This window comes from Triturus cristatus, chromosome 9 (genome assembly GCF_964204655.1).
Source record: "Triturus cristatus chromosome 9, aTriCri1.1, whole genome shotgun sequence".
Lineage (NCBI taxonomy): Eukaryota > Metazoa > Chordata > Amphibia > Caudata > Salamandridae > Triturus > Triturus cristatus.
The window spans coordinates 22,879,477-22,891,924 of record NC_140592.1 but is presented as its reverse complement, the minus strand read 5'-3'; the positions used below and the strand labels follow the sequence as shown (position 1 = coordinate 22,891,924).

The 12,448-nt window shown below is 47.5% G+C and overlaps 1 protein-coding gene across 2 annotated transcripts in view; it reads right to left on the bottom strand.

Moving 5' to 3' along the window:
• CPNE9 (copine family member 9) overlaps positions 1 to 12,448 on the bottom strand; it is a 1,048,133-nt gene that overhangs the window by 58,399 nt on the left and 977,286 nt on the right. For both annotated transcript variants that reach the window (XM_085624269.1, XM_085624270.1), the window contains one exon: positions 641 to 698. In XM_085624269.1, the coding sequence (XP_085480395.1) occupies positions 641 to 698 (58 nt within the window). The remainder of the gene's footprint in view (positions 1 to 640; positions 699 to 12,448) is intronic.

The following is a 12,448-nucleotide window of genomic DNA, read 5'->3' as shown; positions in this document are numbered from 1 at the left end:
ACGTTGCACCCACGTAGCGTGTCCAAATCCCACCATCTGTATCTCCTGTTCCAGATGGACTATATCACCCCCTTTGCATTTTAACACTACTACCTCAAATCTTTGAAATGTTTTGTGATCTTGTATTAGAAAACGGAAAAGAACTTGTGTAGAGAGATATGTTAAAGAAAAGCTTACATTGTGTTAGGACATACATAATATGTAGGGAGGGCTTGCATGTTCCAGGTATTTTCACATTTGATGCTCCATTATGTGGAGATCTCTAGAGGACAATCATCGATATGTTTCCGTTCCAGCTGACCTTCATGAATTCCTTAGAGTGGTAAGAGCCTGCGTATAACTAGTAAAGTGCCTAATAACTCAGCGAGTGAAAGAGAGTATGTGACCCATCCAGGTAAATAATAATCGTAGATCTTAGGAGATGTGTACCGTCAAACTCTGCTGGTGCTAACATATATCGTGGGAGAAGTCTCCCCTTCAAACTTTGCTGGCACAAAGGTATATCTTAGGAGATACTTTACCATTAATCTCTGTCTGTGCAAATGTATATCTTAGGGGACGCCATACCATCAAATTTTGCAGGCGAGCAAGAGAACTTTTCTTGTCAACAGTCAAAGCCAGGTCTCAGGAGTTGACTTACCATCAAACTCTGCTGGTCCAACACCAACGATGATGATTGACAAGGGAAGAGAGGAGGCCTGCAGGAGAAAAAAATGATAGTTAGAGGTTCATGCTTCCAGTGCACACACCGCTGAACAGGAAAAGAGTTTGCCCACATTGAACATCGGACACCCTGGTGGTGCATATCTTTGATCGGAAGGATGTTTGTGTGGTTGTGATAGATCAAGAAAGGTGAGTCTTTTCCTGTGAAGTCTGGAACTATTTCAATCATATGTGAGGAGCAAATGACAGTGATAAATGGATTGCAATGCAATTGTTTCCCATTTTAATCAAATCCATTGCTCTGCTGTAATTATTTCTGTCCCTGATTTTTGCTCCTTACAGTTGGACTCTTTAGTTAATTGCCTGCTAGAGGTGTTTACTTGTTTTTCTCATCTCTTCTCATATCAGAGAGGGATTGATACTTTGCGGGTCAGCTCTGCATTCATCTTCTTCAATCAGCATGGCTGCCAGTAAAACAAAAGCTCCTTCCACAAAGTCTTCTCCAAGACCAGCCCACCCTCCTTTTTGCAACGAGAGCCCTTCCACAGACCGGTGAGGATCTTTGGCTCTAGCTCTGTGTTGTGCGTTGGATTCGCGGTGCCAAGTTATAGAACAGGCTGAGTCTCAAGAATATGATGCACTTTGAATTCATGTTTGGCTTGTTAGTGTTTTTATGTTTTCGATGTATTTTTGTTTTCGTGGTTCCTCGAGCCACAGTGCAGAGGAGTATGTGTGCTCAATTAATATTAATAACAATACTGCCAGAACCCCGTTCAGAAGGGCACGGAGCAAGCAGGGGTTACTGGGTCCAGCCGTAGGGGCTGAAGCCTATTACACCTGTTGTCCCGGGGCCCAACTTACTATGAGTCCTGTTCAACTGGGCCAAGAACCCGTTCAGTACTTGACTCACTGTAGTAGTATGGGTTGAGCAGCTCAAGGCTTCTCAAGGGGGAGGTAGATGCGGGGGTGTGGCTGAACACAGGCTCACAACTAAAAATACATTCTGTAGAAGCAATGAACGATTGCCCAGTCAAATGCTTACTTTTATGAAAAAAGGAGTGTTTCTGTATGACCACAAGCTAAAACACAGCATACACAAACAATACACACAGTCCCCTGAGGTAGGGTGCTTTAGTGTTCGATAGACAGGTCCCTGACCACTTTCCTTTTACTACTGGTGGTGGTTATTCCCCATTCACTACAGGTGACATTCAGGTTAAGCCCCACTAGTAGTCAGAGTCTCTGGAGTCTAACTCCTGCTCTTCCAAAAGTCAACAGTGTTCCAGTGCCCGAAGCTCTATGTGGCAGAACAAATTCTTCAGGTGTCTTCCAGCCCTGTGATCAATCTTACCCGCTCCTGCAGGGTTTGTGCTACCAGAGTCCCAGGGAGCATTTCTCTCTCAGACGTTCTGGAGAGCTGCAGCGGTTGCTGACAGTAAGTAGCAGTCACGGCTCTGCAGCAGCAGTGGCGGGGCATTCACATTGCTTCTTACGGTGAAACAGTAAGTTCCTCTGATTCTCCTCACAGGTGGGGGGACAATCGCTCGGATTCTGATTCTCAGTTGGAGCTTGGGCATTCACAGGCCGCCAAGGAGTCCTCGCCTATCGACAACGGCTAAACCAGACATTGTCCCTTGCCCTTCCCTCAGGTGTACGGGATCACAAACATCACTCTGCAAATGGGCGATAGAAGTTTTTTCTCTTTGTGGCAGCCCCCTCTGGCACAGGGGGTCGTCCACTGCACTCCGCACTGGAGGTAGGGCCGATAGGCACTCTTCTTGGTGGCTGCCTCTGGCATACAGGGTTGCCGACTTTACTCTATATACAGGGTATGGCCCAACCATGGATAACTTCATGGCAGCCCCGGCTGGCATACAGGGTCGCCGACAGAGATCTGCACATGGGTGACGGCCCGATCAGTGCAGCAGCTGTCTCCTCACACCTCGCTATGGGGATCTCCGCGCCAGTATCCCCTCACTGGACCTCGCTCTCTCCAAGCGTTCTCCTCTTTCTCACAAAGCACTTTGGTCTCGGCAAGCAGGCAGGTGCTGGTGCTCCAGACTCCAGGGCATGTGGTCTGCTTAACAAGCTGGAAGACTGGCAGGCCTTAGCCCTCAGTACTGGTCACAGGTAAAAATCCTGCAGAGCTTCCCCTCCTCGCATAACCTGACGAGCTGTTTAAAAGTTAAAAAATGTTGTGGGCCATGAGCTCCTCTTCTTGTAGTCCATACCTAGGCACCAGATGTGATTTACGGTATGAGTCTTTGAAGATTGTGATGGGGGTGTGCATCCTTTTGAAGTGCCCCCTCCTGTGTGTTGCCCTTCCTCCAGAAAGAAGTTTGTCACAGCAGGAGCGATTCTACATCTGATCACCCCACAACACAGCCCGGAGGAGTGACTAGAGGTATGCAGCTGGACGTCAGCCTCAGTGATATGTGCATGAAAAGGTCCCCAGGGACCCGGCCCTACAGTTTATGATTCTCCTTCCTGAGATGTGCCCAGGCCCCTTCCCAGGGACCTCTTCCTGAATAAAGAGCACCCTTTGAAGTGTACTGAAGAGCCTGGCTCTCCTTCCTCGAGTGTGTGTGTGTCCCACCCAGGTCTCAGGAATGTAGCAATCTAAAACCCTGTCTGAGGAGATTCCTCTACCCTCCCACACCGCCCCTCAAGCTCCTCCAGTCAGCATTGGGTCTCCCAAAATGGAACCCAGAGTCTACCATGTACTGCATCATTCACAGCCACACATATACACACCACACACGCAACCACATGTATGCTGCACAGCACTACATTTTAACTTGATGTACACCAAGGTGAGTTAAGCACACAGCAGAAGAACTTTACATGAGGGAGCCTGTAGGTCTCGCTCCAATGATACAGGTGAAAAGGCCTGCTCACTACTGCTGATCAACACGGTACGCTGCCACCACCCCCCTTGTGCTGCTTAACTCCTGGTAAAGGCGGCAGCCTTTCACCACTATGTGGGCAGTGCTTTAGGTGCCTCTCCTGGTCCAACAAGACTGCAATCTGTGAGGAAGGCCTATGTCATGGTGCACATGCATGATCTGTGTTCCCTCATGACAACAGAAATCAGTGCCAGGGACCCAGATATTGCTGTTGGGGCACCCAGTGTCTGTTACCATGTGGAGGACGTTTACTTCCCAACAAATGAACATTTTAAAGGTTAGAATAATTAAGAACTACAAGACGGTCAAGGGGGAGAGTTGCCATGTGTGGCTTTTTCCCAATCACTCGGCCCCTCTGATGGAGACATTGATGCCTTTTACAGGAAGTGTTCTGTGCAGGGTGGCACTGTGGCTACTCGGAGGCCAAACCTTAACAGACCTTATCAGCGTCCAGTCGGTCACAGCACCTGGATACAGTGCAGACGTGAAGTCCTTTCACGCAGGTCCACAGTGCGTTGGGTGCCAGAATTGTTTTTAAAATTGCGGTGCAATGGTACATATTACTTCCCTATGTCCAAATATCTTGGTTCGAGCACAGGAGACCTTTCTGGCAGGTCTGAAAGAGAACTTGCCATCTAATATTTCATGTTCTGACACTGTACTCTAAAACATTATTTCTTCACAGCAGAACATCATGTCTGTGCCACAAATACATGAGTACTAAATAGAAACTCTGCTTGGATGCATTCAGCTTTTCACACTCTCTTCCAACTGTCAAGCAATGTCCTCGCTTCGACGCCTCGTGAGGGGTAGTAAGCGCTATATAAATGCAATTACAATACAATGCATAATAAATAGAAACTCTGCTTGGATGCACTCAGCTTTTCACACTCTCTTCCATCTGTCAAGCAATGTCCTTGTAGGTTTACTGTAAATGAGGAATAACTGGGCAGTGTGTGACTGGTTGACGCAAGCATCCTGCAACCTGACGATGGCATGCAGCCAGATTGTAATATTCATCTGTTACGTCTATGCTGTTAGACATGTGATGCTCTAAACATTCCCAGCAATTCTATCAGCTTTAGCAGATAGTTTATTTACTGCTGTAAGTGCATGAATTAATTCCCACAATGCACTGCTAGGTTTTGAGAATAGGTGTCAGAGGCCATCTGTGCTCTTCTGCGACTTCCAACACCTACTCCCAGCCGGGAAGATCTCAGATGAAAGATTTCCATACCATGGGTATACATTGGCTGCTGTTATCAAGCACCATATAAAGAGGGTGCATGCCTCATCTCCTGGGAAGGCTGTAAAAACACCAGGGGGGCGTATTTAACATAGGGTTGCGTCACATTTTGCACCACGCAATTGGGAGTAAAAGCGACGCAATCCTTAAGTGCAATTGAGCAAGCCACCCAAGATCAGCTTGCCTGGCTTTGAGTGGCTTGATAAATCTGGAGTAACGCAGCACAGCGCAAATCGCTGCGTTTCGTTGCTCTGCACCATGGAGGTGTTGCCACTCACATACCCTTCATTTGTAGTGCATTCCCAGATTTACCATCAATGGTAGACCTGGGAATGTGTCAAAATGCTAAGCTTTCCTAGGTGAGGCGTAATGAGGAGAAATACCTTTATTTTTCTTCGTTTGTTCCTTGTTCTATGTCTGCTACATCCCGCAGCACACATAGAAAGAGGAAAATGCTCAGGGGGTTGTTTTTGTGCTGGAAGGTGCCCCTACCTGCACAAAAACAAGCCTGCTTACAACATAGGCACCCTTACACCATGGTGCAAGGGTGCCTGCGTTGGCGATAGGAGCATATTGTGTGCCAGTGCTGGGAAAGGTTAGGAATGCACCTTAATATGTTAAATTTGGCGCATTACTGCCCTTTACCTGCCACGGAAGGCAGCGCAGCCAGGTGGCTTGCTGCGCTGCGTGACTTAATGATAAATATGCCCCAAGCCTGTAAAGTCAGAACCGAGGCTCCACACACAGAGCTGGAAGTGTACTCAGAATACGTGTTTCCAGCTAGCCTATTAGCCTCCTTGTGGGACTGCGTTGCACTGTGAGAAGGATGCTGACTCCATGTGATACAGCGCAGCATCTTGCCAAAGGACAGATTTGTCGGGGTTCTCTCTATTCTAATACCCCCCTTACCAGACGGAAGACACACCGCGTAGTCTCAAATACGAAAAGGGCCATAAACAAATTACTTGCATTTGGCCAAACCCTCATCTTACTTTTACATATATTAAAATGATCATCTTTGTCATAAGTGAATTGGTCTGGCTTCGAAGCCCGCCTCATGGCCTTGATATGCTTGCTTTATTTTGTCGTGGTTTAGATAAAGCAGTGATCTGGGAACTGCAGAGTCCTTGCCAGCAATAAAAGAAATATTGGAAAAAGTGAAAAATATGTTTTGGGGTCTCAAGCACACATTGTGCCTGGCACTGAAGGGACCTACCTTGTGTGTGGATGCGCTCACTGCGAAAGAGATGAATGTTGCTTCTCACAGTGAAGTTAGCCAATGGTGGAAGTGGGTTGAACCACTGCCCCATGCTGTATGCTGTAGTGGGTGGGAGGAAACTGTGGAGGACATAACAACAGACCAATGGAGAGTGGCCGGCTAAAAGCCACTTTAAATAACTATATTAAGTATGAAGTTTTACTAAAGTCAAAAGGTCCTGACTAACGCCAGACGTAGCAAGACAAGCGCCTTGAAGGAGGGACACAAAATGACTCTCTGATTGCAGTAATATGCTGAGCTCCAGCCTGCCACGGCTCTGGGAGCCAGCGTTCCGTGAAAAAACCTGTTGCGACTCATTTCTTAACTCTGAGTTATTGGTGATTGCCCTTTCCTCTTCTTGCTCTACCTCTTGTTGATTTGACCGACTTAAAAACAAGCAAAAACAGCAAATATTGATATAAGTATCTATCCTGGGTTAAACGATGATAACAGTATCTACAGAGGAACGGCCTTAATCATCACCGGAAGAACTCAGACGGTCCACCTACCTCCGTTCACCCCAAACCAAACAAAATCATCTGGGGTGCCCCCAAGGCTCATCCCTCAGCCCCACCCTCTTCAACACCTACAGGACACCCTTGGCCAACATCGTCAGATCCCACGGACTCAACATCATATCCTATACAGACAATACTCAACGCATCCTTTCCAAGGACCCCACGCGAACCAGCTTCCACTGGTGGATGCCGAGCGTTGCCGACTGGATGATCGAGAACTGCCTGAAGCTCAACACTGACAAAACGGAAGTACTGCTTTCCAGCAACAACACCTCTCTCTGGAACGCTTCCTGGTGGCCCGCGGAACTAGAACAAGGACCCTCCCAGTCGGACCAAGCCAGAAGCCTCAACATCATCCTCTGCCTACACTGTTGCCTAGATCCACAGAGCACCAAAATACTTCGATAGCCGCGGCCCTAAACCAAGAGGTAGGTCAGTGCAGATCCAGCAACATGGCAACACAATTAAAACCCAAGATGCTGGCCCCAGATATCCTTCAGCTAGCACTGACTGGCACCTGTGAGCCAAGGGGCCTACAGGGCACCAGTGGATCGTAGAGAAATGGTACCCATGAGCCTAGAGAGAAAGAGCTGCTCTAACTTCCATCTGCAAAGGTAACTGCTGTGTTTCACCGCGATCAAAGTCGGACACTTAGACATGGGGACGCTTAGAGGGTTGTGCTGCACTGGGCTCTCACATTGTATGCGATGATTCGTTTTGTTCTTAGTATTTATAATAGATCACTGATGACAAAGGATCTTGGCACTAATCATAGGGAACTCAACATGTCTAGCTCCAGATCCGCTCTCACTGTCATCTTTCATTGCCTGATCTGAAAAACCTTAAACGGTGACACAAAGTGAGAAGCCCTTTGGAAAGTGCTCAAAACTCCTGCGCCAAAGCCTTCCACTGAGATGGATTTTCGACCCACAGAATAGCACTGAGGCCCTTCTGTGGCCCAAACCCCTCACCCATAAGTGACGGGCACTTCTGTGGCCCAAACTCCTCAACCATAAGTGACGGGCACTTCTGAGGTCTAAACCCCTCAACCATAAGTGATGGGCACTTCTGTGGCCCAAACCCCTCAACCATAAGTGATGGGCACTTTTGTGGTCCAAACCCCCTCAACCATAAGTGATAGGCACTTCTGTGGCCCAAACCCCTCAACCATAAGTGATTGGCACTTCTGTGGTCCAAACCCCTCCCCCATAAGTGATAGGCACTTCTGTGGCCCAACCCCCTCAACCATAAGTGATGGGCACTTCTGTGGTCAAAACCCCTCACCGATAAGTGATGGGCACTTCTGTGGCCCAAACCCCTCAACCATAAGTGATGGATGCTTCAGGGTTTCACCACTGCTTACTGCCACTAAAGACAAGAAAAAAATGAGGAAATATGCCTGTAGGGAGCAGTGATACCACCACCACTCCCCTGCTGTCCCTCCCCATGGAGGCAGGGCTGGATGAGAGGACACACACAGGGCTGTGTCCATGCAGGGTTTCTTGTGTGAAACAAACACAAGGAGATGATGGACGGAGCGCTGAAACTTTTCAGACACTCACCCCCAGTCACAGATCTTGGTTGAATCCATCATCGTTCTTTAGCTCACTTTGCCACCTCAGTTCAGACCAAGCTATATGCAAATCAGTCTTAACCCTGTGCCTAATGGGAATAGTCCAGCCTGAGCTGCCAAGCCAGGTCTTCTCTGAACCGGAAAAAAGCATCTTGGGACCGGTTTCGGGGTAACACCCCTCATCAGCCAGGCTAGCTTGAATCCAGTGGCAAAGTGAGCAAGGGACCCACATCTGGGCATACCTTGCCAACTTAGGGCGAACAAAACAAACACAAGGAGACGATGGACGGAGAGCTGAAACTTTTCAGACACTCACCCCTAGTCACAGATCTGGGTTGAATCCATCATCGTTCTTTAGCTCACTTCCCCACCTCAGTTCAGACCCAGCCATATGCAAATCAGTCTTGACCCTGTACCTCATGGGAACAGTCCAGCCAGTGGCAAAGTGAGCAAGGGACCCACATCTGGACATACCCTGCCAACTTAGGGCGAACAAAGCAAACACAAGGTTTCTTGTGTGTCCTGTGATTGCACAACCCCACGAGGCACAGACTCTGCTCATCAGCGTATGGCCGCGACAAGACTTCATGACTGCAAGGAAAGGGTTACCCCATGGCTGCATCGTGGCAGCATCCCTCCGCTCAGCACGGATGCCGTTTGGTGTTACCCGCCTTATTTTTAATTGAAATTAATGTCAGCTCCTCATTAGGACAGGTTCTCATTTCCTTCAAAGGGAGCTCTGCATTAGTTCTTTCCCAGTGGGAGGAACACATTGTCCGCTTCGGATCCGAGCTGCTAATTACGATTCTCAGCGTCGGGATACTAGGAATATAGACCCTCTCCGACTCTGACATCTCGCCCAGAGGAGAGGCACTGGTTGTCTCCTCTCAAAGTCCTTCTCAACCTCTGCCTGGGCCTCTGTGAGCAGCAATCACTTGTACCTTCTGTATCCTTCGCCCCCCTTTGGGAATATTTTTATCTTTATCTTTCACATCCTTCTTTTTTCTCATTCTCCTTTTTGTATTCTATGCCTGCTCTCTTATTGTGTCCTTGTGCGATGTATTTAGCGCTTGTCGAACCAGGCGCTGCCATAAGTTGTCGATCCTGGATATCAAAGCTAGAGTATCATCACAATAGCATCACAGAATATTGCGGGCAAAATATGACAAAACGGAGAGTTTGTATAGATTTTCTATACCTAACTCTGCAAACACAACCCTGGCTATATATATCTTCAAGGTACGTAGATGTGGTGTTAAGAATAGTTAATCCATAACTCACTCTGTGCACTTACATGTTCGACATGTTGTCCCTCGATAGTACGGCCATGGCAGTGCTTAATTTGAGCCGGAGCTTTCCAGTGCTAAGCACCGGCACCTAATCATCGGCACCGGAGCTTATAGCACCAATTAAGGGCACACACATGTGGAAGGATGGCGATTTTCGCCATCATCACAGAATGTTGAGCCACTCTGAGACTTGAACCCGGTTCCCCTGCTTCGAAATCTGCAGCTCTATCCATGAGGCCAAGTCCTCTCCAGAATAATGAGTGCCGGGGCTCTCGTCAGGAGGCAGCTTGCACCAGCACATTACTCCTCTTAGCGGTGCCTCCTGAGGAGAGCCCCGGCACTTTTGATATTACAAATGAACTACTAGGCCATGATGTCATGACCCCTCAATATTTTGCCTCCGATATTCACTACTACAATCGTGCATCGTACACTGTAAGTGTAGTGTGTCTGTCTCTGCTTGCACATGGATCTGTGTCACTTCAAAAGTGGCAAACAAAGGCTTGAAACAAAGGGGCAAATTTAGTAATTTTCAACTCAACACAGTTCAGAAACAAAATTTGCTGCACTGAGTAAGGGTGAAAACACAGCACAGGCAGCGCTTAATTTGTAAAACCTTAAGTGCTAGGGCTCAAGGTATTTCACACCGATCCACTGTAGTTGGCACAACCCACATGCCACATTAAACTTCAGGTTTAAGCCTGGGTATTACCATTTTAAAAAATATATATTAAACAGTTAAATGCTCCACTTGTGAATTTTGTTTAAAAACTACACACAGCGCCGCCATGTGGTGGATACTCATATATATGTGCTGGTGTTTATAAATAAGTGCCGCTGCCAAGCACCAGAAAACACCGGCACAAATTAAGAACTGAGCACAGGCCCAGTCTCCTAAGATTGGCTGTTGCTGCTGTCATGTTCAACGCTGGCCCTCCAACAAGGTTACACTGCGCAACGCAGAGCCTCACAGAGGCCAGTGTGCTCTGTCTAGCATAGGATCTGTACTGGAGGCATAAACTTCCAGTACAAATTACATTTGTATATCTGGATAAAAATAGAAGGGCCCCACCCACTGGATGTGTGCTATGTGCTTCACCACACATGCAATGTGTGGTTTTTGTGTGGAAATAAAAACATTTCTCTCGTTAGTGCCTGCTTCAAGGAGGAGTTACTCACTGACTCAAAATGTGGTCTGGCTTTCTTAGTCCACCAGGCTTTGCCTCAAAAACACTACGGGTGTGTGCGCTGTAACACCCCCGAGAGACCCTTGTGTTGCAAAGCAACGCAACAAGCTTTTTGCGCTGAGAAAAGGGCACCTTTCCAGAGTAAAACAGCTTTGGCGATAGAAACTAAATACCAGTATGTGGCTTTGGTCACTTTGCGACGGTGCAAAGCTTTGGTACATAGGGCCCTTGCCTTTCTGAGACGCAGCCATCCAGATTACATACATGTATCATGGGTTAGAGGTGGACTTTAACATTGTTTACATCTTCGATACAAATGATGCACAATCAGACATTTTCAGGCTCACTTGGCATGCAGCCACTTTTGAATCTGAAACTGAAGGTTAGACTCCTTCAGGGGCAGGGTGATGTGCTGCCCTTTGTACTCACACTCATGTGGTGCTCACGCATGGTGGCTAAGGCAAGTGGGCGGCATTTACATTTCACAGAATGTCTGCCCCGCCTTGGGGTTCACTGATTGTGATAGGAATGTATGTGTGTGTGTGCAATGTGTGTGTATGAGTAGCGAGTGTGTGCGCACAATGTGTGTATGAGTAGCGAGTGTGTGCGCACAATGTGTGTATGAGTAGCGAGTGTGTGCACACCCTGTGTGTATGAGTAGCAAGTGTGTGCACATACTGTGTGTATGAGTAGCGAGTGTGTGCGCACAATGTGTGTATGAGTAGCGAGTGTGTATGAGTAGCAAGTGTGTGCACACATTGTGTGTATGAGTAACGAGTGTGTGAGCACTATGTGTGTATAAGTAGCGAGTGTGCGCGCACACTGTGTGTATGAGTAGCGAGTGTGTGCACACAATGTGTGTATGAATAGCGAGTGTGTGCGTACAATGTGTGTATGAATAGCGAGTGTGTGTGCATGAGTAGCGAGTGTGTGCGCACAATGTGTGTATGAGTAGCGAGTGTGTATGAGTAGCGAGTGTGTGCGCACACTGTGTGTATGAGTAGCAAGTGTGTGCACACAATGTGTGTATGAGTAGCGATTGTGTGCGCACACTGTGTGTATGAGTAGCGAGTGTGTGCGCACACTGTGTGTATGAGTAGCGAGTGTGTATGAGTAGCGAGTGTGTGCGCACACTGTGTGTATGAGTAGCGAGTGTGTATGAGTAGCGAGTGTGTGCACACAATGTGTGTATGAGTAGCGAGTGTGTGCGCACACTGTTTGTATGAGTAGCAAGTGTGTGCGCACAATGTTATATGAGTAGCAAGTGTGTGCGCACACTGTGTGTATGAGTAGCAAGTGTGTGCGCACACTGTGTGTATGAGTAGCGAGTGTGTGCGCACAATGTGTGTATGAGTAGCGAGTGTGTGCTCACACTGTGTGTATGAGTAGCGAGTGTGTGCGCACAATGTGTGTATGAGTAGCGAGGGAGGCAGGAAGCCTGCAGTGCACATGTTCCGGCTTCCGTTCATTGTGCATGGTGGAGAGAGGCGGTAAAGTGTTATTGTACAGTCATTCTTTACCCTACTTTGTAAGGAAATTACAGTGGGCTTCACAGCATTGTATGGATTTTGCCAAGTAAAACATTGTGGAATGTTGTCCATTGAAAGAACATTTCTCCAAACTATATGGAATGTGCACTATGCCCTAATACCCATAGATTTTTTAGGATAAATATTTACACAAAAGATTAAAAAGGAATAAAAAGAAAAATGTATCTTCTAACTTGTGGCTGTTGTTGATGACATCATATATTCGCGCGTGCTGGAGGTCTGCTTGTATCAAGTGACTATAAGACACTCAAGCAGGGC